The sequence below is a fragment of the Homalodisca vitripennis genome, chromosome 8 (assembly GCF_021130785.1).
Source record: "Homalodisca vitripennis isolate AUS2020 chromosome 8, UT_GWSS_2.1, whole genome shotgun sequence".
NCBI classification, from domain to species: domain Eukaryota; kingdom Metazoa; phylum Arthropoda; class Insecta; order Hemiptera; family Cicadellidae; genus Homalodisca; species Homalodisca vitripennis.
The window spans coordinates 20685514-20712576 of record NC_060214.1 but is presented as its reverse complement, the minus strand read 5'-3'; the positions used below and the strand labels follow the sequence as shown (position 1 = coordinate 20712576).

The 27063-nt window shown below is 33.9% G+C and overlaps 1 protein-coding gene across 1 annotated transcript in view; it reads left to right on the top strand.

Moving 5' to 3' along the window:
- The first annotated feature begins 740 nt into the window (after positions 1-740).
- The window catches only part of LOC124367409 (tubulointerstitial nephritis antigen-like), a 132157-nt gene continuing 105834 nt past the window's right edge, over positions 741-27063 (top strand). The window contains exon 1 of the mRNA XM_046824205.1: positions 741-875. Coding sequence (XP_046680161.1) covers positions 870-875 — 6 coding nt within the window. The 5' untranslated portion in view covers positions 741-869. The remainder of the gene's footprint in view (positions 876-27063) is intronic.

The window sequence follows — 27063 nt, the reverse complement described above, 5'->3', positions numbered from 1 at the left end:
CTTTTATTTTTCGGCTATAATGGTTTTCGTATAATCGAATATTTCGCATATTATTGAATGTCTATACTCACTTTTTAATTATACTAAGGTTTTATTGTTGAACCTTGCCCAATAAACAATAACTTCCAATAAACAATAAAAATTCCAAGAAAGTAAGAGTGTCCCATTAGAAATTCCTATATCATATTTTTAATTGTAACTAAAAAGTACATCAAGTAACAGATTTCATTTAAGTTTTTCTAAGATATTAATTGTAGCACAGTTAAAATGACAATATTTTGTAAAATATCACTGCATCGTAATTGTAAAATAAATCGTGAAACACCTGAAGCGCCAGTTTTACCTTGATGTTAAAGTGTTACTTCAATTCCGGTACACGCACAAAAGATTGGCAGGAGTGAAATTGGGCTATGTCGAGACCATGAGGTAGGAATTGCTTGAACATTTTCGTGGGATTTGTTTCTACAATATACTTCTTCAAGACTATAACAGAGGATCTGTTCGATATGAACTTCTAGGATTCACAAACGTAATCTAAATGTACAAAAGGAATTTATTGATCCTGTTGTAATCTTTGCCTCCGCATCCTCCGGTGATAACGGCGAAGCGCGTCATGTCACTGATAACATTTGTGACGTGGCGCTGCACTCGGCTATTATTAGCTAATCGGTCACCGGCGTACAAGTACACCGAGCATCATACTGTGTGCCGGGCTTATGGCGGTATTTCGGTGGGTAGCGGGGGGAGGGGGTCGCGATGCAGCGATACAGTGCTAGTAAAGACAGAAGCGCCATAGTCAGTAGTGCGCGCGCTCTCTCTTCATACGGTTCGGTCGGGCGTGCGCGAGTGTTGGTTAATCTTTCGTCAAAATGCAGGTAAAGACTTATTATAAAATTTGTATAAGTAATGCAAGAAATATTTGTTTTACTTGTAAATGTGCAGTTTAGCTATGAAATTTAATAACTTTTAGTTTAACTTATAAAAAAACTTAATAATTGAATTTGCAGTACTTTGAAATTTTGTCTTTTCCATGTTAATTCTGATTGGACGTTCAGGTTTGAAATAATCTTGTCAAAAATAATTTCGTAGTTACAATTTTTATTGGTAGCATAGTTATTAAAAAGAAAATCAAATGTTTAAAATCTTTTAAACTCCTAGCTTACAAACTAACTGAAAATAAAATTAAGGTTCTTCTTACAACTTATAACACAAATACTAAATAATTTACACTCTCTCGGGGATTAATTTACGTAAATATATAAGACCCATGTTCAAGTTTGAAACATTACATCATAGTAATTTTCTTACGTCTTCATTTGATACTTCTACAAGTAGACTAAGGTATGAGTTTAAACAATCATATGAACATAATTTTTTATAAAAACCTTTGTAAAATAGTATTATGGCATTGCCTGAATGTGAATCAGTATATTATTATATAGAAACAAGTTTTTCGAGGGGAAACATAGCAATATTAACTAGAAGTATTTAATTCAAATAAGCGTTTTATTACCTGTACTAAGTATTCGTTTACAAATTAAAACTTAGTTGTGTACCATTTAAATATAATAGCTAATAAATTTAACGATTTTGATAACGTAATAGAAACATTTAAAGCCTTTTTTAAAACATTCTCGTAATAGAACACAGTAGTCCTACAATTATCGTGCACATTTTACTTCATTGTCGTTATCGTTGTATTTTCTGAAAAATTAATCAGATACATCCAGCTCAGATTGATATTTTAATTTTCAGACAATAATACTAATATTACTGCCCTTTGTTTTCGACAAACCAAGCTTCGAGTTATACAATAGTCATCTATACAAACGTAAACATTCCTTGCACAATACAATTATACAATGTTATCTACGAAAGCGTTCAAAATCACGTGAATTATCAGTTCTCTAACTTTCTTCTTCGCTTATCTTGCTTATCTAAACTCACGACGGGAATATTGAATATATTCTCTTATCGCATAAACTGAACTTTACTAGTTCGTCGTGTTGAATAGTAGATATTCAGGTTATATGGGTTAATGTACTAATTAACCCATTTATAGTATATTTTTAGTTATTACTAGTTATTCTAGTAGCAATAACTTAGTGAGGTTACAGAGTTAATGTTGTAGTCTGTTTAATTCTGCACCACAGGCAGCAGATAACCTTAAAACAGTGTCCTGTATGTTAAAACATCTATTAGATATATTGTGGTTACAAGGGTTAAAGCATAAAGGTTTATCAATTGTAACATTTCTTTCACAATAATATTGCAATAACTTTAATGAGTTATATACATTGTGCTATGTATTTTTATCACTTTTTCCGGTTTAGGTTATCTTTAGTATGTTACGGTTAGTAAAGTTTTTTCATGTCTCTCAGTGCCTTTAATAACTAGAGGACACCCTTGTGCACTTCTAGGGTAAATCCGAAGTGGTGCCCTTAGACCCTTAGACACCCTTAGACACGGCTTTCCATAACATTTTGGTTCAAATTACTGAATGAAAAGTATTTGTTACTTTTTGTGCCAAGAGGAAAAATAAAGTGTAAAATATGCAAAATGCAAAATAAATTCCTTTGAAAGAAAGCTGAATCTCTATACCTAATCTATTGTGATTTCTGACATATGCATAATCCTTCGATATGATTAGTCTATTTTAACGTAGAAATGTGTTGGATTAGTTATACAACTGAGAAAGAGATTAGATTGCAGATACCAAAACGTAGTACTACTGACTTTTTGTATCACTAAACAATGGAAAATGTCAATAAAGTTTTTTTTTTTTTAATTGTAAGTTTACGTCGATTAACATGCATGTAGATTGATGTTACTTTTGTTATTTATATTATTGCAACAACATTATCGATATAAAGGCTGTATATCGAAAGTGTATATCGAATTTGCCACCGAAATTGAATAGTAATAACTAAAATTATGAATGGTGAATTTCGCTGTGCTGTTACTCGAGAAAATAACTACATTACCCATGTAAAGTTTAAAATGGCAGTTAGATTCCAACTTCCCTGTTCATCAACTGTCAGTAGTAAAATACTGATTTATACAGGTGTCCATAAACTTAACGATAAACTTTACCAGATTACTTGTTAGCTGGTACTAAAAAGGAATTTTATTTATGGTGTGGCCCTAAATTGCTCTGTACTTTCTCCAACATATGTATCTGTAAATCAAATTCGTGACCGGATTTAAACCTATAAAATGTTAAAAGTCTAATCAATATTTATTTTGGTATTTATTTACAATAGCGTGACCATGGAAAATGGACTTTTTTTCATGGGTTGGGCATTTATAGCCAAGTATTATTATCACAGGTGCATATAAACTGGGGGGAAAGTATATTATTGTATTATATTGATGCCTTTCGGGCATTATTGCGTTAAGGATGGAAAATAACCGACAAAATTTTGTCGAACAACACTTGGAGGGTTAAGGAGCAGGGGCATCCCGTGATCTGGGATTCGACTTTTGCAAGCTCGAGTTAATTTTTTTTTCTAAAAGAGCAAGCAGTGCGCAGCACTGCGCAGCGGGCAGGCATCGTTGACAGGATTAACGTACTAGTCAGCATCATTTCAGTAAAATTGCCAGAGGTACTGTCAAAAACAGAGTTTTCAGAGGATTTAAAAAAATCGTAACTCCTTTGATTTTCGTTGCCGACGAATTTTTTCTTCACTATTGTTTTCAGGAAAAATTGTAGTTTTCAGGAAAAAAATGAACATACCTTTCCATGGTCACGTTATTGTAAATTGATACCTTTATTTTTGAAAGAATGTCTCAAAATTGTGGCATTAGAAAAGTTTGACTCAAATATAGAAAGTTGTTTGGAAATGTATTTAAATAGTTATTGCAGTGTTAAAATACCCTATTTATATCGACTAAGTTTATTTTACTAAGACAAAAATAACAATGGAAAATTACTTAACATTTATCACTTAAAAGTTATATTGTTTACATGGTAACTCATCACCTAATTACAAGATAGGTGTACGCCACACTACGTGTCGAATTTATTATTCTTTGCTGAGGTAGCATAGAAATGTTATCGCTTTCACTCATGTCATTATAGTACACGTGTTAATTTGTCACTTGTTAAAATTTAATATTAATTTACAAAGTTTTTTTATGAATTGCCATCGTGTTTTCCCAATATAAAACTTTCACTAACGCTCAGCCAAATCCCATGGAGTGACATGCACCATCATCGAACTCAATATTTCGCATACAGAAATGAATCTTTATGCAGTTTTTAGGTCAATGTCAGTTCAACGCAGCGTCTGAAATCTGACACTGTCATAGCACAGAGTAATAAGGTATATACCTTATTACTCTGTGGTCATAGTCTTGGGTAAACGATACAGAACTGTCCATAGTCTACTCTAGGTGCATCTGACGTCGAAACTATGCAAAGAGCTCGTTATGAACTTTTTCGTCATGGACTTTTTTTGGTTGTCCGTGACGTCAGATTTAAACGCTGTACCTAAGAGGAAGTTGAAATAGAGCTAAACTTGTATTCGCATTGAATCAACCCTTCCCACCATAGCTACGTTATGTCTATAGGTCAGTTCTATTACGCGTTATTGTGCAGATAGAAATGATATTCTTTTAGCCCTTCATGATTTTATTCCTGTAGAAGTTGATTCCTACATGAAAAATGTAGTTATTAATTACTATAGCTTTGACACTTTATGATTCAAATTATGAAATCTGAAGTACAATTTTGTATTATGGCCTTTTTATTACTCTTAACAGTTTTACAAAAGAACTCTATTGCAAAATATTCGATACATGTATCGGATTTAAAATTACGAGTAATAGACAAACGATACACTAGGCAGGATTTGACGATACCTTTTTTGGCATTTTCTTGTTCATGTTGATCTGGAAAATCATCTGGTAAGGCTTATCAGCATAACTTATCGATATTCCGTACTGGACAAATAGGTACACTAATATTAAACAATGACATAAGTAGGTTGTATGTAGGAAAGACGCAGTTTCCACCCACCGGTTGTAAAGTGCAACGTAAATATTTACCCATGCACTGTCATGCGATATATGCAGATAAGATAATGCCTATTCCAGGAGAGATAAACCGTGTATATCAGCTTTGGTGAACAGTAAAGAGTCTTTGAACCCTATGACGATTTCTGTAAGGCTGAGTTATGGGAATTTCTGGAGTCATGTTCGTCTGAAGGGATCCAAAAAGGTCGGTGACGAAGAACCTCTACATCGTTTCGACGTCAGAGACTACAAACTGTAGGTGAAGTGGTATTCTCATTGTCTCATAAAGTGCTCAGAGGAACTGAAGTTTAACTCAAAATTCACATTGAATCAAAGCTTCCTACCATAGCCATGTTATGTGTAAAGGAAAAGGTTATATGTTATCAGTAACTCACGGTTATTCTATCAGTTATTTTTGTTATTTTTTTAATTCAGATAAACAGCCCTTTAGGATAAACCTACCCTGTAGATAGTAAAAACAGAAAACGAACTTCACCATCCTATAATAATTAAGTAAAACCGATTGAAGATAAAAATACATTTTTCGGGGTATGTATAAACTATTATTTAAGGGATGGCGTGGTTTTGAATTAATTATGTCTTATAGAAATTACATTTTTTTAAACAAAAACTATATTTCTTATTGACAAAAAATATATTAAAAAAGTTTTTTAAGGAAATATTACAGAAAAAACATTTTTTTACAAAAGAATTTGCCTGTATTCTCAGCTGTATTATATAATATAAAGGATATGAATGGTTTTTGTACTTTGTTGGTGAAGCATGTTTTTCTCTCAAATTCATCTCACTGATAACTTTCTTTATCACAGGAAAATATAAAGTTTTATCACCCTTAGGGGAATTACAGGCAATTGGATTAGATATTGTATAAATCATGCACAAATAAAAATTGCTAAAAATAAAAAAACGAAATACTGTAAATGAGTTAGTAACTGTAGTCCCAAGGAGTGACTTGAATAAATTACGAGAAAAAATTTTAGTACCATTACTTTCAATACTACTGATTATGAAATTCCCAAATTCTGCTTCAAATTCCTACCACTCCTGATGGAATAATAAAAGCAATGTTCTTATTTTTTTTGGAAATGTAGTTTTTTTAATGGTGTTTTCAAGTGAAAAGTGGTAGTGTAACTTTTTTGATTATCTTATATTTTTAGTTAAATGTTCATCAATTTTGAAAAAACCAGCACATTCCACTTTGATACCTTTTAAACACCGTTACACTGGGCTATTGGCATCTTACCTTGAGTTTTGACCTGAATTTCCTTAAAAAAAGTTGAAAAAGAACTAATCATGCACGATAATAATGCGGTATCTTTTGCATAATAACTTTGGGCACATTCTCCATATCCATAAACCCGGAAAGGTGTAAGTATATTCTAAATAGATCTTCAGGAAAGAACTATTCCATATCTGCAGCTCTGTGAACCAACTGTACAATCGTGTACTGCGATTGACAGAAGATCGACGCTAGTAGCACATGTGGAGCTATTCAAGCAGAGCAGATAACGCCTGCACAAGCCACTGCATTGCTCGCAGTTCTGTCTTGTTCAAACATGTCTGCTCTGTGTCCTAGACAGTGAGTGATCTGTCACAATCCGTTCCGCTTCGTCCCTCATCCCTGTCACTCAATCCTCAACTCTTACAGTTCAAGCCATATCTTGTTTTTGATGAACATTGCAGAGAACGTGATGAAAGATAAAATTAGATTTTGAAGATGTTGCCAAGGGTGTACCGTGTTGTTGCTATAGACAATACACCTGTATTTTTCGGAGAGCATGCCAAGTAGAAAATGGTGTATCTTTTCCAGTGCTGTTTCTATTTTGATTTAAGACAGGATTTGAAGAGAACGGCAACAACACCTGATTAGCTGTGATTGCTCTGCAGTCTCCAGGAAAGTTCACTTTTGGCTGTTTTATACCTGCTAGTAGAAAGCCTTTTACTCTGAGGCTTAAGTGCAATGCAATAGGCCGCCGCTCAGAAGAAGAAGAAGTGTTTGACTTGGTGGTGGAGCGAGGGGGGATTTGTGTGGCAGACAAAACAGTTCTGTTTGGTGAAGCGTAGATCTTTTTTTCAAAGTCATAACCTATTTTAATCGTAAAGGTAATAGCAACCACAACATTTCATTGGTAACCATTTTTTCATTAGTTGAAATAACTTGTCTCAGACTGTTAAGTAATCGAAGGTACAGCATAAAACTGTCACATCTGGGCAACCCGGTGGATTTTCAGGAGAGCCACAACACTAACAGCAGATTGCCCGTGTTGAGGTACAGAGGTGGCGGAAAGTCCAGTATGGATGCGGTGGATGGTTGTTGGAGTGAGTAGAGTCCCCAATGTTTTTTGTAAGAACATGACGAAGAAGACCAAAGTCCTTACCTAGCCGCTCTGACTCGAATGGATTGATAAAATAAAAAACATATCCTCACCTTCTTCCAAAGTGGCATGAATCAGAAGTCATGGCGGATGTGGTTTATCTTGAATTTTATTAATTTGGATTTTGTCAATTAAAACAGGCCCTCTTTATTATTAATTATGAAATGAGTGTCTTTTTAATGTATTTATATTGTTTAATTTTCGTATGCTGACATTATCATAGCAATAATTGTAATCCTTCGTCAAAGGAAATGAATAAGGAATGACAGAATAATGTTTAATCCGTAAGATTTGACTGGAGTGGTGGCATGTGGTTATTACAATGATTATTATTGTTTATATTTTAGTGTTTATATTTAGACTATCGTTGTATTGTTCCAATTATTATTAATAAGCAAATTGTTAACATAAAATACTTTGAATCAGCAATTCCGAGAGTACTTTACTTGCGTACTACTAGTAGTTACGCTCTCAAAATGGCCATTTGTGCCATTTCTAATGTGAGAAAACCCATTGTTTTCAAACGTAATTGGTAGTAAGAAAATCATATTATATGTGTTAATAGTTAAAAAGCAATAATTTCTAAATCTATTGTGGCTAATATTAAAGCAGTGTTTAAAATTCTACAATCGTCGAAGATATTTTGTTTTATTTCAAATCTAACTTTTAAATTCCAAAATTAAAATAACTCACAGGAACAGTTATTTTTACGGTTTCTTAAAGTCAAATATATCGAAATTTTTGATCGTTTGTGAGGTGAAATAAAGTTCCCTAACGAACTGAACTTCGTCTCTTGACTCTTCTTATCCACGTCACAACAGAGAATCTTCCAAGCCATAAAATCACCACGACTATCTCGCTTCTGAGGAGAATAGGCCACAAACAAATTAGTGTAGACCATTCTTCGGGAATTGTTTAGGTCGAGTCTCGTCTGACCAGCCATAAATTGTTATAACCGCGTGACCTTTGGCACATTTTCAGAACTTTAGCCTTCGGCCTACACTTGACCTCCGGTTCTTGCGGCTCCGAGCAGAAATAGTTTTACTACAATGAATGAGTCTTAGGAATAAACGTCAAGCTCGAAATAACAACCCGGGGAATCGGATACCTTCGTCATTCAAGCGAATTGAGCGACTTCGAAATCGTACAAGCGATTCAGTATTATGAGTTATATGTAAACAATCCAGAAGTTCCTGTCACGGATGGCTCAGAGTCTAAAACATAAATTGTAGGTTGTGATCGATTTATAGGTACCGTCATAAAAGTAACTTATTAACTTTCTTATGAATAGAGTGAGAGATGGAGTGATTTACTGTGGAAGATCTTTCGACTGAAGATGTTTTCGACGTAAGAAACTTTTTGACAGCCCCCTCCCCAAAAATCTTCAAATCTTTAAAATAGGAACCCGTAGCAAGTAACGCCTTAGGTATTGTCGCAAACTAGGGCTTACTAATGTTGTGTGTTAAATTTAGTGGCCACTTAAAGTTTGGATATCTTTCAAACCCCCACAGTTTACATTGCATTGAAAGTTATTGTAAGGCAGATAAAACATTCACTCACTAGTTATTTTGAGAACTTATGAGACAAAATTATAAAACAAGTTATTACAAGAATCAGCAAACATCGTCGACCATGATTAACGCAGCAATTACTAGCTTTCGTTTTGTCTGACCAAAGCCCATAGGGAAGTCCTGGGAATACCAATAGCTGATTTGCCATATCATCTCTTATTGTTTACCAGGTAGTATGTGAGACACAATCACACCATTTTGACACAGTAGCTGGGGTGAATTTAACATTAGAGACTAGTTTGTGCCATGTATATTCTTTTTATAATACTTTTAAAACAAAGTGTCACTTGCTAGGTGTAATTAAAGTGTCCTATTTAAAAATTTTGACTTACCCCAAAATACCCCACTTGTGGGGGGGGGGGGGTGGTCAATTAGTTTCCTTCGTCGAAAACATTCTCAGTTGGTCATATAAACACCTCCCAAATTAAATACTCCCATCTCTATTCATAAGAAAGTTAATAGGGGGGAGGACTTTTACATATGTTCTATGAGTAACGTTTAAATAAACAAGTAGTTAAAGATGAATATTGAATGCGCCTTGGATGGTTAATAACCGTCAATATTTTCTATTAACGGTCTGAAAATAACTATAGGGAAATAATCTGCCAATGGCGCAGTGTAGCGGGTACCGTGGTTATCGCAAGATTGTAACATTGTTATTGTATTGTGTACCATAAACAACATTTTTATAAATAGTTAATTGCTAAAGATTATTTGTACTAAAACGCAATGTTACAGAAAAGAAAATTACTAAACATTTATTTTTGATCATTAAAAACTCCTTTTTAATTCGTTTGGAAGGTAAATGAATTGTCCATCAGAAAATATATAAAAATAAGATGTTTATATAATTTAAAATAACTTTAGACAGTGACTTTTCTAAGGAAACAAAGTAAAAATCCAGTTTAGGTTAAAGTAATTAAGTTTAATGTAAGAAAAATGTATTTTTAAATTGTTATTCTTTTAAGATAAAGCGCATTTAAAAGCACCGTAAATTCATGTGTAATAACCTAATATTGTACAACAAACACAATATAAAAATTATTCAAAAGCTAGAGGTTTGTATTGCTAAAAAGCACAGGGTTTTGGAAAATATTCAGTTAAAGTTTATTTTTCACCATAAGAAGCTTTTTTAAAATTATTTTTGAAACTTTAATACTTTGATGACAAAGGCCATTTAAAACAACGCAAAATCATGTGTAATATAACAATAATTACTAAAACGAAACTCGAAACATAAACATAACCTTATTCAGGAAATTTTCTAACAAACTCTACAACACTGCCTTTGTGGACACTCGGAAGTGTTTGCCATCACTTTTTTTATTAATTTTAATATCTAGTATAACTTAGAAACATTTTAAATTACAAAAAGCGCACAATTATGTAACTTAAAAAAGCCCCGCTACTCGTCACAACACCGCAATCGCGATCACTGAGAAAGTGTTGTATTTTTAGTTAATTGTTTACGTCACCTAACAGCTTTAAAAAGTAGAAATAATGGTTGAAAAGGTTAGTTTAGTTCATGTATTGTCCTTTGTGGTATGATATCTGACAGTATGGTATAAGTTATAGAAGTACTACAATTGAAATAGAAATTGAAACTCCGGCACTGAAGCGTGTTTTTACAGTTTCGTAGCGAGATCCCTGGCCCTCAAAGGGTTAAAATATTGTGATTACAATATTTGTTAATGCAATTATGTATTTTTAATTAGTCAAAGCATAGTAGATTTCTTCTTATTTCAAAAATACCTTATATGTACTTGACTCGTAGTTTTCATCATACCAATTTCATAAAAACCCGTGTTTTATACGGTTGTATGAAGGGAATTTTTATCCTACTAACTGAAATAGTTGGTAAACCTGACTGGTATTTATTTAACTACACACAGAGTCGCAATCAGCTGTTTAGTAAAACAGAAATTGTCAGACAAGATCAGTCTAAAAATTACTTTTTTTGACATTTTGGTAATTGATTAGCAACATAGCATGTTAGTTTCAAAATTTTAACATAGTTCACCATTTAATAAAAAATGAAAATTAATACCTTCATATATAAAATAATGAAACAACCGTCAGTAATATACATTGAGTATTACACAGGCTTATACAAGTAAGACACGTGTAAGATCCTGTTTTTCATTCAAATCCAACGAAAATAATTTATTTTTAAAGAAAAACAGTTTAGTCTTGTCTATGATTAAACAGTACTGGCTGAGCGCTAGTGAAGCCTATTACTCGAGAGGACGGTAAAATTTCATTTGCGTTTGTCCGCGTGACAAGTGGTGTGGTGTACTCCTACATTGGTATTGGAAGAGACATCGAAGATCACGGAAAGAGATGCATTTACCAGGATTACCGATTAATAAATCAATACACCTGTATTAGATGACCAAGTCTGTATTATTAGAATTAAATACTCTAATAATAATAATTCTAGAAGGAACACGAGTAGCCAATAAAATGGTGCGTTCGGTATTTGCTCGAAGCAGCTTCCGGTTACGCACTGCTCATAAACTCTGATCATCAGACCAACATCATTATAATTAACATAGCCGTGGTGGAAAGAGTTGAATCAGTGTGAACGTTGTAGTGTAGCTCCAGTTGCAGCGTCTGGAGTCTGACTCCTGGAGTATGGAGTCGTGTTCGTTTGATTTAAAAAGCTCAAAATGAACATCTTTACGTCTTACCTTTTGTTGATCTCTTCGGACCAACAAGACTCCAGATTCCAGCAGTCAATTCTGTGACAGTCAGGTTCCAGACACTGCACTAAGCGGACGGTGAACTGGAGTAAATCATTACAATGGGTCTTCAAGGTTTAAAAAAACTTTTTTATATTTTAAAAATCAATTTCTAATATGAAAACACCATTATTTTTCAATAACTTTTCAAAGTTCAAGAACAGTATTGTTTAGATAGCATGAATATGTTTTAGGCTTATGCACAAAAAATCATTCGAAAATGAATTTTGTAGGTACTCATATTGAATATAATATAAAATAACTAATAACTGTATAAACTGATATAGTCACTGTACGTCCTGGTGGATATCTTGATTTTAACTCCAAAACAACAATGTTAAGCCTATGTACAGGGTGGAAATACGCCTGGATATATTCCAAACGGATTGAGATGTCGATGTAAAATATTCACCATTCCCATTAAAATACTTGTTTGGACTCCTTCAATATAAATATTATAAATGTTTTAAATATAAATAACAACAACCATTTGGATGCATATTAATTAAATTTGTAAAGCGTGTCTTCTCCTACAATTGTACGACTCAATATAAGGACTTAAATATGAACACACTCACTGCTAAGAAAAATATTGAAACTCATCTGGTGTGCTGAAAACTTTTAGCGTGTATAGAAAACAGTCTCTGAACAAGAGATGTTGCCAGTGAATGTGAATAAAGGTGAGTGAGGTTTAACATTGCTTTATGAGGTTAAACTCGAGGTCGTTTCGCTTGTTGTGAAGAGCTTGTGCAACAATCAATTCACAAGAGTGTTCAAGCTCCAAAAACAAGCGATCCGCATTATCGCTCAGTTAAAATTCTGAGAGTCGTGCAAGGAAGCCTTCAAAAATTTGCAACTGTTGACGCTGCACAGTCTCTATATCTTGGAAACAATTCTGATTTGTATGTCTAAATTTACCATGACGATTGGCCGAGATACATGCGTATGAGATTAGAGGCAGAGATAACTATCGAACTGGTAGGCACAGAACGGTGGTTTATGAACGCATGCCTTCACAGGCAGGTGTTTATTTCGACAACAAATCACCAGATTCAATCAAAAACGCTCCAACGCCCAATGTGTTAAAAGCTCGTTTGTAACGCTGTTTAGACTAAAATGCATTGTATAATGTTGACGAGTTTTTGGCATATGATTGGGAGACCACCAATTAAAAATACTGACTGAAAGATTTTATGTGTGAATGAGATTTCTTGTGGTGTGTATGATAAAATTTTAGCGAGTAAAAAGTCGACCTTTGCCATGAGTTGTAAAATGTTTCGGCAATAAAAATCTGATTTTATTTTAATTACGCCGCTTATTATTTTCCACGAGACACGAAAGGTCAGCACAAACCATGTATTAGACAAGCAATTCAACATTTTTGAAGTTCCCAAGAGATCTTCAATTTTTACTTTGTACAACACAACTGATAAGCCTAAAATTTGGTATTCGATTCAAATTTAAAATTGTGTTATGCAGACATATATTGCCTTCATGGAATTTTCCGCTCTACATGCAAAGTTCTAAAATAGTACAAAGAAGTAGAAAGCGCCATATTGAAAAAAGGAAGTTTGTTACCCCAAGGTTCCGTATTATTTATAAGCGTGTAGTTATCTTTAATTCATATTTACGGGTTGGTAGGGAGATAATAATTGGTTGCAAACAGTTCACCTCCGGGCTACCTCACAATCCCGGCCGGTGTGCCCATGTTTTTCTATATCTTTATGGGCAAATTGTTATATTCAATATGCGGCTCCTTGGCGATATTGATTCCCGCCTAAGCCATTTAGATCGCATCGGAATATCCATCATCTCCCTGTAGTATTTGATTCATCGGTCCAGTGGAACTATAGTTTTTGCGGACTGCGCCAGTGGCATTATATTTTTAGAGTGGTCTCAAAATATTTCCAGGTGCACAGGTTGATTTTAAATTCGGTATCTTTTGCACCGCAAGATATAAGGCTAAAAAAAAGAAAAAAACTAATAATATGACAAATGTGAAAGTGATTTTGTTTGTTTTGCTTTCACGCTTAAACAATTCTATCGATTATACTGAAATTTTACATAAAAATATGTAGGGTTCATTCTTAGGCCTATTCTTTTTTAGAAAATCTCTCCATATTTAAGTTAGCGAAATCCCAGCTTGGCCTCTAAAGCTGTGGCATTTATAGCCTTTCAAATGTTGATTAACTGTTCTGTGTAAATATTGTTTTATGACAGCACAACCATATGTTTATTTAATTTAACCACTATTTTCAATTTGTTTAAATTTATAGATTGTAAATTACTAACTATTAGTTATCACGCTGTCTTTAAATTTCAGCGGTTAGGTGAAAGAAGCTCATCTAGAAACTCACCTACATTGCAAAATATTCTCCCTTTGAAGCAGTCGGCAAGAACTAAGCTAGATGAAAGTTTGCTGGAATGTACCGATTCCAGCTCTGAATGTTCTATAATATATTAAAATATTGTTCAGTTTATAAGGAAAATGACACCTAAATTAGTGTCACCGTTAATGTACTTTTAACTTTACATATTTTAGCAAATATTAAGAATTAGATCTAACTTGTATCATACATTTAAAGACTGTTTTAAACCCATCTTAGTATTTTTTTTATTAGAAATAGGCTTCTCAGGTCTGTGTGTGTATGTATTGGGAAACAAGGCAAAATAAACTGTGGAACAAAAATGCAAAGAACATATAAATCACTTGAATCGGACGGATTTCGTTGGAAAAATGATCGTTGGAATTGTATAACCTTTGTAAACAGTTATAATAAACATGTTGCCTGTTTCCGTTGTTCTGCAAGCCTGTTTTTAATTCGATCGTGCTCGCTTATGCATTGGCGGATTTCGTTGAAACAGTACCATTGAAATTATAATGAAATTTCAAAATAGTAGGTGTGTTGTCATTTTTTACTACACTGATTTTTTTTGTTATTTAACTTTAAAATTTTTCAAAGACGCCATTTTGTTAATTTTAAAGAACATAACACTATTATTTTACCCCCTTTTATCTATTCAAACCTATGTTCCAAATTTTGTTTATTTAGTTTAAGTAGTTTTAGATAGTTTAAGTCGTTTTTTTAATATAAAAAATACAAAAATGGCGGCTAACGGATAAACGAGACATTTCTCGACCTATGTTTATAGACATGTTTTGCTTCAAACGATGAGTACAATCAGCCACAGAAGTTAGTGACACCCATTTGTGAACACCCTGTTTATGTAATTGAGATTGAGTTCTACCCCTAATTTCAACACCGTAAGTCACCATAATAATGCCAAATGATATTATAAGAAATTTTGAAATGATAACATACGAAGCATTCCTCTTCCGTGCCATTCAAAACTTTTATGATGATAATTTTAGTAGAAACTCAAAGGGCTGTGATTGTAATAAAGAACTGGTGAGTTTGCTTTTAAAAATCATAAGCTTAAACCTACTTGCAGCTAAAGCCTAAGAGTTCAGGAATAGAGGCGTGGATCTCTGCCAAGGCGAGTGCATACCACTCATGAAGACCACTCTTTATACCCGTGTTTACTTTATTGTGGACTCCTTGTCACGATTTGTCTTCTACAAATGCTTACTTGCCATTTTGTTTTGTTGCACACATTAAAATTTGTTTTCCAGTCAAACATTTGCGCACTGTGTGCATTTCTCTACTTTAGTTTTACATCCCCAAATTTTTAAAGGTTGTTCCTTTTTGTTAAATGCATAGCTCTATATTAGACACTGACATGATTTTAGTTTATTGACATTTAATGAGCATTAGCGAAGCCTTTCACTTCAGGGGTTGGAATAATTTAAATTATGTCTGTTCGACAAAGTAGGCTAAAGAAATGAGTTATAAATTTAAAATGTTGCATGACACAGCGAAACTCTATTACACCGCACAGAGTGGGCGTACTTCTACTCTGTTTTACTTAATTGTTTTAAAGTAAAATTTTTAATCGACCAAAATAATCTGTTAATGGACTATTATATAGGTTGGCCTTAAAGTTCTATTCAAGCGATACGGTTGAACCTCAATATATCGAATTCCTTGATAAATCGAAGTTTTGTCATTCCTTGAATGTGCTGTTTACTTCAATGTTAATTTTACCTAGATTTTAACGTAAATAATCTCAATATATCGAATTTTCGTCTTTAATTTTGCCTACTATTACTTTTTATTGTAACAGACCGAATTTCAGTAACGTATTTTTCATGTCCAGACTTTAACCTCTTCTACACTTGAATCAGCACTTCACCTCAGTTTGATTTGGTCGTTGCCGTGATTCGTGAGAATTTAAGTTTGTTAATACAAATCTATATTTGTTTATAACTTTTTAAATTATCATTTAATTTTCTCATTTATACTTCAGTAGTTTCCGTTCTGATAAAAACATATTATTTAAATTTATGTACAATATTTCTTATAATTTCTTACTTCACGCTTCCGGACAAAATATTCATAATCAAGCCTACGTTATTACTGTAGTTTGGTTGAGGTGGACCTCCTTATATCGAAGTATACCGATTTAACCTTGACGTGTGGAATAACAGAGACATTTTAAACCTCTACATATAGTAGTCTGCCCCAAACGTAAGTAGTAGCCTAAAGTCATAATAAGCACTATTTTATTTCGTGTTGTTATGTGGATCACCCCTACACGTTAGATTAAAAATTTTAATATTAGTATTAGAAAATCTAATTGTATCAATCGATGCGTGGAATTAATTATATCGATATGGTTGTACTGCTCATATCGATTGTTCAAGGCTTCTATTATCTATATACACCACCGATTGAACGTCTAAGTACTGTAGCAAAATAACGATTGATCTAATCGGAAAGGAATTCATCCGCCACTGAATTCGAGCACACACAGCATGACCATGATACAAATTAACTAATCCATTGTTGCGCTAAAGACTGTACAAAAAGCCAGATTAAGTAATTGAGTGAGTGAGTGGGGGAATAATCTGTGGAATGTTAACTAGTCCATATGTCTGGTGGAATGGCGCCTCTTCGTGATGATGAACGCCTCTGGACCAGCTGATAAGAACATCTGGAGTACCACAGGGATGGATATTCGCGCCCACGCTGTTTCCTTTACTTTTTGCAGCAAATGACATCAGGCCCAAAACTAGATGTCCGAGGCCCCCTAATACGTTGGGAAGTGAGTTTTTGGCGCCTTTTGGGACTGTATTAAATTAACTGGAGGACACAAAAGATGTAGCCTGATACCTCATCATTTTGGCCGAAACTTTAAACTACCTAGAATGTGTATGACTTACGTACTTACTTATGTATTTATAATTTACTTACAAGGCAGAAGAAATCGCTATACTTTGTTGATGCCGAACTAAAACTAATTCAATAAGCCATAGCGACCAAACCTAACCTATCCTAATCAAAAGTCGATTGTAAACAGTAAAGGAATTTCCCAAAATAAACCAACTCCGACAGTAAACAGAGATAACAGTGCATCTGTGCACGCTCGGTGATAAAGATTTAGATAACGATACTACCTATTTTACATGATTATAAGGCTACTACAACTGGCTCATTTTCGAGTACTTAGATGCGTCAAATGTATGACGAAAGTGGAATGAGTATAAAGTAATAGTAGTTACGAAAATACAGAAACCATGCAGAAGACAAGCTAGTCTCTTCCAAGTTTATTGTCGCTTATTATACAAAATAAAATGTCATTGTCATTTTTCCTTTTCTGGTTATGATTTTCATTGAACATAAATAGCCGTACTTGAGATTCTTAATGAAATGCCAACCACTTAAGGCGTACCCGACAGATCGCGATAGCTTCATAAGTGACGGTCTCCACATGTTCCCTTGACTTCGTAAATGGTTCACTAACAGTGGACTGACAGATTGAATCAACTTTATCACATCCATACAGTAAAATTGGAGGTTGAATCATTTGAATGGATTTACTCAAGGCCAGATCAGTGATGGCCTATCAATAATTTAATAGACCTGTTGATAAGCCGCAAGCCTCAGCCTCGGATTTATGGGGAATCTTCAATAGATTCATCGCAGAAACAATTATGAAAATAGTGACTGAAGGTTTGTAAGCGTTGATTGTTCGGTGTGGATAGAAAACGTGCTAATGTTGGGTTTTGTGATTTTTCAAACCAATTCCGTGCAGTTTTGTAAAACTTCTGCAATTTTACTAAATTTAGTCAAATATTGTCAAGAACTGAGAACTTATAAGTATCATTTCAGTGAGTTTAATAAGATTAATGATATTTTGTGATATTTAGTACGCAATATGTACTGTTGTTTCTCATTAACGATGGAAAGGTTTAAAGGGCAACGAGTTTCAACTATCGAAACTTTGTGTTACACATTTTGTGATATTTAGTACGTAATATGTACTGTTGTTTCTCATTGACGATCGAAAGGTTTAAAGGACAACGAGTTTCAATTATCGAAACGTTGTGTTACACATTTTGTGATATTTAGTACGCAATATGTACTGTTGTTTCTCATTGACGATCGAAAGGTTTAAAGGACAACGAGTTTCAATTATCGAAACGTTGTGTTACACATTTTGTGATATTTAGTACGCAATATGTACTGTTGTTTCTCATTGACGATCGAAAGGTTTAAAGGACAACGAGTTTCAATTATCGAAACGTTGTGTTACACATTTTGTGATATTTAATACGCAATATGTACTGTTGTTTCTCATTGACGATGGAAAGGTTTAAAGGACAACGAGTTTCAATTATCGAAACGTTGTGTTACACATTTTGTGATATTTAGTACGCAATATGTACTGTTGTTTCTCATTGACGATGGAAAGGTTTAAAGGACAACGAGTTTCAATTATCGAAACGTTGTGTTACACATTTTGTGATATTTAGTACGCAATATGTACTGTTGTTTCTCATTGACGATGGAAAGGTTTAAAGGACAACGAGTTTCAATTATCGAAACGTTGTGTTACACATTTTGTGATATTTAGTACGTAATATGTACTGTTGTTTCTCATTGACGATGGAAAGGTTTAAAGGACAACGAGTTTCAATTATCGAAACGTTGTGTGACACATTTTGTGATATTTAGTACGCAATATGTACTGTTGTTTCTCATTGACGATGGAAAGGTTTAAAGGACAACGAGTTTCAATTATCGAAACGTTGTGTTACACATTTTGTGATATTTAGTACGTAATATGTACTGTTGTTTCTCATTGACGATGGAAAGCTTTAAAGGACAACGAGTTTCAATTATCGAAACGTTGTGTGACACATTTTGTGATATTTAGTACGCAATATGTACTGTTGTTTCTCATTGACGATGGAAAGGTTTAAAGGACAACGAGTTTCAATTATCGAAACGTTGTGTTACACATTTTGTGATATTTAGTACGTAATATGTACTGTTGTTTCTCATTGACGATGGAAAGGTTTAAAGGACAACGATTTTCAATTATCGAAACTTTGTGTTACACATTTTGTGATATTTAGTACGCAATATGTACTGTTGTTTCTCATTGACGATGGAAAGGTTTAAAGGACAACGATTTTCAATTATCGAAACGTTGTGTTACACATTTTGTGACATATGAAGATGGCAAATGTCCTAATCCTATTATCCTTTCATGTATTATTGATTAACTCAATTTTAGACCTTTGGGTGAAACTTCATGCATCAAACCGTAGAGAAATAATATAATATCATAATATAATATCATTACTCTGTGATAGACAAAACAGCGAACATGGAGAAATAAAATAAAGGTACTGGAAGTTCGCAGCAAGCAGAGTACTTTATAAGCATTATTCAATAATCTCCACATAGGTAATAATCTCCAGCAAGATAAGAAATTAATAAAGGCATAAGCACTAAAAACTTACCCAAATTGCAGAGTAGTCATGATTACAATGTAAATGCCATTTGCTTGGAAATCAATGTTGGAACTCTTCACATACAATATTAAGATGGTTCAATCGATTTTTCGTTGAGACATTTTTAAATTTTAATTCATAGCTCTTTAAGATAACTTCTCTGAAGACAAAAAATGTAATTTTTATTTCTCAATGGGGAGTTACAGGCATTTTTAGTAATAAATTTAGAACTTTATTAATTTTCAAAAATAAAAACAGATGAAGATAAAAAATTAGAAATGTTTAAGCGAAGCGACATGTCTTTTTTTATTAATTTCCAACGTAATGGAGTTGGTTATGGTTATATTTTGAAATTAAATATAGTTATGAAAATTAAATGTATTTAAGGTTTGTACAAATAAAACATGCCACTACATCCAGTCATGTACATACTGTAAAATGATCATAACTGAACTGATCTTAAACCGTAATCTTGAACCTGTAACCTGATCATAAAATGATCCAAAATTCAAATTCCTACCACTCCTCGTGGAATAGTATTTTTTTTATTTTTTCTGTATTTACAAATTGTATCTTGGAAGGCTCTGACTACAATTTCCTTTGAAAATAAAAAACCGGCTACACCACCTTAAGATAGTCTTCCTGAGAAATGTACATAAAAGAGTTAATTTAGCCAGTCAACTCGTTCATACCATACAGGAAGAGAAAATATTAATAATGGTAAAATACTGAAACTAAATTAAATTGAAAATTTTCAACTATTTTAACGATTTTTAATCATTTATGGCAGAACCTAGTGGATATTACAACGAACAAAATGTTATTCAATGAAATTAAATTAGTAGTAGCCAATAGCCATGTTACAAAATGCAATATATAGGTTGTGAATTTCAGCATCATTCTTATTTATGTATAATGAATGTATACAGTTTTGCTGTGACAGATTCAGAAAAAAACTATATGAATATTTCTTGATCCCATTTTTTTTATTTTCGTGAAACTGTGAACATTTTGGATTGCAATGGTTATTATTCCTGTGGATGTCTATTTTTACTCTAATTAACTTACTCTACCAATATTAATGTACTTATGTAATGGTTCTTGATCAAACATATACATAATACGCATTACACTGATTATACGAATACGACTTTGATAGTTTTTATTCAATTATTTGTCAAAATCGATTAGTCAAAAGTTTTAGTTCGAGATTGTTTTTTTTTGTGGTTCTAGTTGGAATTACAGCCCTGTTTATATCATAAAGAAGACCTTAATCACTTCAGTCAGAGAGTGGCAATATAATATAATAGTGTTATATTAAAATATGCTACTTTATACCAGGTACATCTCGCATGTAAATTAAATTTGAAATTAGTGTTAATAATTAATAATAAAAATAGGCAGATAGTTAACAAAAGTATTCATTTCAAAATGAAAACTTCGTCAAGTTGCCATTTTGTACTGAGTTGTGATAAGGATCTGTTTGCGGTATTTTTTTTACAAGTGCCTTTAAAATGAATCATGGACATTTACATTTAAAATTGTATCTTACCTTCCCAATCCACCATTTAGGGTCGTAGATGAAGGTTTTCTATGTCCAAAAGCCATTACTGTCCTATGGCGGGGGGGGGACACGCGACACCTGGTGTAATATTCTTACTCAATGCTTCGTACTTGGGATTCGTATTGTTCACCGTGATTCCCAAATTTCCGTTAAAGAGGACTAGAAAGTACTGCAATGTAAGGTAACTTCACTGTTTTTCTTTTAGGTATACTTTTACCGTCAAGCAAAGTGGCAACTTTGTCTCCGAGCAGTTAGTTCCCTACTATCACATTTGATGAACGGCAATACTGTATGGAAATGTGGACTGGGAGTGCCGTGTCCTTGGCGGCTTACGATTTGAATCTGACGCGACTCACTAGAATATTTAGCGCAACACAATAACTTCAGTCACTATCGGGTGTTGTTATTGTTCTAAGATAACAAAGGTCTCTGGAATAACACGGTAGATTCCTGACTTATGATGAGTTCACTACAAGTACAAAGGTGAGGATCTCAGAAGAATGTCTTTGGTGATGTTAGTCCGAATAATGGAATAATGAACTACACTAATATTCTGATGCGATGGTGTGCTTCAAAATCATCTGGAATCAAGTCACAACGTTTTATCGCAAATGGGCGGCGAGAAACATTGATAAACCTTTTAAGAGATAAGGAATAAAGATAAGAAAACCAGTTTTTAATACCGAGGTGGTTTTCTGCTAAAAGTGGGTACTTTTGGACGACGGTTTTTGTAATTTATAAACCATTCTTTAATTTAACTGAAAATATCGTTAATCATTAATGGTTTTTAGTTTTTTTAAAGCCAAAAGTCAATGGTTTACATTGTAAACTGCTCAGCTGATTTAGCCACTTAGGTATTTCATTAAAAAAAAGAAAAAACGTATTAGTTTGATTCATATTATTTACGTCCTATATTTATGTAGGAGTTAAATTTTCTAAATAAATAACAATTTTCTTTTTAGCGCTGTTACCACCCGTGTTATTGGTGGATATTTTGAATTTAGCTCCGTCAGAATAATGTTGAACCTTAAGCACTCTTAACGCCCTATTTTAGTTGTAGAATCGTTCTATTGTGAAGGATTATTTCTGGATCAGTATTACTAATGAGTAGCTAACAGGTACACTAAATGATTTTTCTTTCACTATGCTGTCAGGATTAAACTTATAAATCTACCTAAAATTTCGTTTTTCAAATGCTGCAAATATATGCAATTTAAATAAATTTGATCTTGTACATATGAAATACATATGATAGTAATAATTAGAAAATTGAACAAACAGACGTAAGGGATGAACTACTAAGATTATGTTTTAATAAATTTTTTATTGACAAAACTTAAATTATTGTAGAGCCGTATTTTTTAAGATTTTCAGTTTTGTCTCGCTTTAAAGATTTTATTAGTACACATCCAAACGCAATTCATTTATTTCAGTACTGTTTTTATCTAACATTCCCAAAAATCTAGATTTTTTTATTTATCTTCAATCTATTACAAAGGTACACTTTACAAGAATTGTGTTTCGATGGATATGTAAAATATTTAAAAGATAAGTGAAAATGTCCACAACTCTATGTCCCCGTAAGTTTAATACGGTTCTTATCGGGTAAAAATCAAGGCAATCAATCAATTCACCATCGATTGTTCTTCAGTTATCCTCTGGGTCTGGATACAAAGCCGATCACTTGAAATCCCAACAATTCTCCTAGAGCTGAAATAATGCTTTGGCAATTCTTGTTGGGTCGGGCTACGCCAAGACTACACCACCTCACGTCGTAGTGTAAGCCGCCAATCTTGACCTGTGCTAATAGGCGTCACCACGATGTCGTGGATACCGTGTTACACCTCCCAGGGGCCGCCTGGGAGCAGCCAGACCTCGGATATCACCGGAGTATCCATCAGGATCACGACACTCCACCGATGTCGGCGAGATATCCGACAAAGCGCTTATCGTCCACATCAAACAGCACACCTGCGGATAAGTGAGATTAATTGACTCTCGCGGAAGTCTAACTTACCGGTGAACGGCTAACAAAGGCTGATGTAACACGGGAAAATGTATGCACTTGGTAATTAATTGTGATGAAACGTAAAGGAGTGGTTGAGGGCTAGCTAGTTATCTATTCCTACCGAAGACCAGATTGTTCAGTCGTTTTGAATACACTCGGAAGTTACGCAACGAGCAAACCATTCTCAAAGTGACAATATTAATTTAGTCTATAAATACATTTTGGATTCGACAGAGCCCTGAGCTTGAGCCAAACCGTGAGTCGGGCGCCGCCTCGCGGGCCTGGCGGTGTCTAGTTCGTCTAGCCGTATCGGCCAAAACTAATTCTGTCAGTAAATAATTTACTTGACCGTTAAAAGTGTAAAGTAGGCGTCGGCATGAAAGAGCACTTAAGAAATGATTTAGTTTTCACAAATACATAAATATCTAAATTTTTCATTTCGTAAAACGCGATTATAAATTTCACGTTTCTACTTCTGGAAAATAAAAATAATTATTTATATTTTTAGCATTTAAAAAATATAAATTTATACTGCTAATTAAATTACCTATTTCTCCAGCTTCTGAAAAACAAGAGTTAGGCTAATTAATAAATGTAATCATTTTAATTTAATGATGTAAAATCCTTTACTAAATTTTTAAGTGTGCCGATGTCGGATTTACCTTTTTATAGTAAAATAACTAAGGAGGAGAAGGTTATAAAAGGTTTTTATTATTTTTTCGGCTTCGTTTCCAAAAAGTTGTACTAAACCGATTACAATCTCGAGAAAACCGTCTTCAGTCGATTCCGTTTCAATTTGTCGTCTTTCACGAAATACGGTGATCGTTTAAATGTTTTTTAACCAAGACAAATGACTTGAATTTCTCTCATGAATGGTCTCCTACCAAAAGTCTATTACAGCTATATCAGGGTCAAATTTCGCTACATGCCCCCAAATTTCAAACACCTTTCGATGAACAAATAACGATATAAAACTACTTCAAACCGCAATATAAAGGACAGAAACCAGATTAGAAAGTATTTCTAATTTCTTAACGGTCTAACGCCGATGTTGACATTCCCAAATACTGTGTGACACGTGGCAGAATACAATTCTATAGGATCTGATCACAATTGCCCGAATGAGGTATTAAATATTTTAAAAACCTAACTGATTTGCATGTTGTTCTCTGTACTAATTGGTGTTCCAAGCGCAGCCGGCTAGCTTCAAATCGTTTATCTTATCTTTAGAAAGATAACACGTTTGATTCAAGTAATTTCCGTTATAGCACCGTAAAACTGTTTCTTAAAACTTCTATAGGATCACAAATGCCCGAAAGAGGTATTAAATATTTAAAACCCTTAACTAATTGCTTAACTCTTTTATGTACAAGTTGGGGTTTCTTAGCTAGCTGCAAATCCGTTATCTTATCTTCTGAAAGATAACACGTTTGATTCGAGTAATTACCGTTATAGCACCGTAAAAGTGTTTCTTAAAACTTCTATAGGATCACAAATGCCCGAAAGAGGTATTAAATATTTTTTGTTTAATTTAACTAATTTGCATAGGTGTTTTTGTACGAACTGGTGCTCCAAGTCCAGCTGGCTAACTGCAAATCCGTTATCTTATCTTTAGAAAGATAACACGTTTGTTTCGGGCAATTTCCGTGATAGCGCCGATAAAACTGTTTCTTAAAACTTCTATAGGATCACAAATGCCCGAAAGAGGTATTAAATATTTAAAACCCTTAACTAATTGCTTAACTCTTTTATGTACAAGTTGGGGTTTCTTAGCTAGCTGCAAATCCGTTATCTTATCTTCTGAAAGATAACACGTTTGATTCGAGTAATTTCCGTTATAGCACCGTAAAAGTGTTTCTTAAAACTTCTATAGGATCACAAATGCCCGAAAGAGGTATTAAATATTTTTTGTTTAATTTAACTAATTTGCATAGGTGTTTTTGTACGAACTGGTGCTCCAAGTCCAGCTGGCTAACTGCAAATCCGTTATCTTATCTTTAGAAAGATAACACGTTTGTTTCGGGCAATTTCCGTGATAGCACCGTTAAAACTGCTTCTTGGTAGTAAGATAAACAGAGTAAGAATCCGTGTAAATTATTCATACAGTATAACTATTGGCCTGAAGTTGTCAATTCACAATTTACTTCCATAATCAGGGAAATTTGCTTACAGAGCGAGGGAAAGGAACACAAACACGGAAATATTCGGAGATCAACAAACAACTGCACCGATTCGGACGTAAGGCATCCGAAAGAGGTATTAAATATTTTTTGTTTAATTTAACTAATTTGCATAGGTGTTTTTGTACGAACTGGTGCTCCAAGTCCAGCTGGCTAACTGCAAATCCGTTATCTTATCTTTAGAAAGATAACACGTTTGTTTCGGGCAATTTCCGTGATAGCACCGTTAAAACTGCTTCTTGGTAGTAAGATAAACAGAGTAAGAATCCGTGTAAATTATTCATACAGTATAACTATTGGCCTGAAGTTGTCAATTCACAATTTACTTCCATAATCAGGGAAATTTGCTTACAGAGCGAGGGAAAGGAACACAAACACGGAAATATTCGGAGATCAACAAACAACTGCACCGATTCGGACGTAAGGCATCCGAAAGAGGTATTAAATATTTTTTGTTTAATTTAACTAATTTGCATAGGTGTTTTTGTACGAACTGGTGCTCCAAGTCCAGCTGGCTAACTGCAAATCCGTTATCTTATCTTTAGAAAGATAACACGTTTGTTTCGGGCAATTTCCGTGATAGCACCGTTAAAACTGCTTCTTGGTAGTAAGATAAACAGAGTAAGAATCCGTGTAAATTATTCATACAGTATAACTATTGGCCTGAAGTTGTCAATTCACAATTTACTTCCATAATCAGGGAAATTTGCTTACAGAGCGAGGGAAAGGAACACAAACACGGAAATATTCGGAGATCAACAAACAACTGCACCGATTCGGACGTAAGGCATCCAGCAGCGGCGGCGTCTGCAGGTCCGGCAATGTTTGTACAGATCGGTCAATGTTTACCGTGTCCACGCAGCAGGTGCGCTAGCTATGATCGGCCTGGCCGCGATGACGCGGTGGTGCCGTGTTTGTTTTGGCAGGGCCCGTCATCGAGCTCTAGTTTCATCACGCGGGGTAAACACTGGCGGTAACCGGCGGACGGCGTAAACATAGCTGTGATATTGCGGCATGCGGTAACTGGTCAGCTGCCAGAGTGACAGTCAAATGTCACATTTTTAATTTTTTATATTATAAATTTTTTAAATTATTAGTTTTTTTAATTTGTTATTTTTTAATTTTACATTTTTTAAATTTTAAATTTGTTATTTTTTAACCTTTTTATTTTCTATATTTTAAACTGTTGTTTAAATTTTAATTTTTTTAAATTTTTTCAATTAGTGTTTTAGTAAACTATTATTATTATTTATATAATTAAGTACTACTGACATTTACTGCTGAAAGAACGTTCTAAACAAACGGGTCAAGAACTTTTCAACGAACAAAATGGGACCTTACTCTTTGTCCCTTACGGGAAATTATCAGTTGTCTGGACCCCCTCCCCCCAACTTTTCCTGGCTGTTCTTGCTTATGTCATTACTAGACGGTCTGACTTATTAAAATAAATATTAGGGATTTTTGTAGATTAATGAGGTCTACTTTTTGGGAAATCAAAAATGTTAGGGTGGCTTCCCTAGTTGGGAGGGGGGGCGTTAATGGCGTAAATGGTTTAAAAAGCTAACCCATCACATCGCTGGAAAGGGATAAAAACATGTTTGCGCAAACCGGAAGTAGCTTTGTATGCCGCTTGGCTATTTTATGATGAATATTAAGCATCAAATCACATAGTATTTAAACTTAATGCTTACTGCCTTAAGTTTGAATTACTGCATTAAAACGT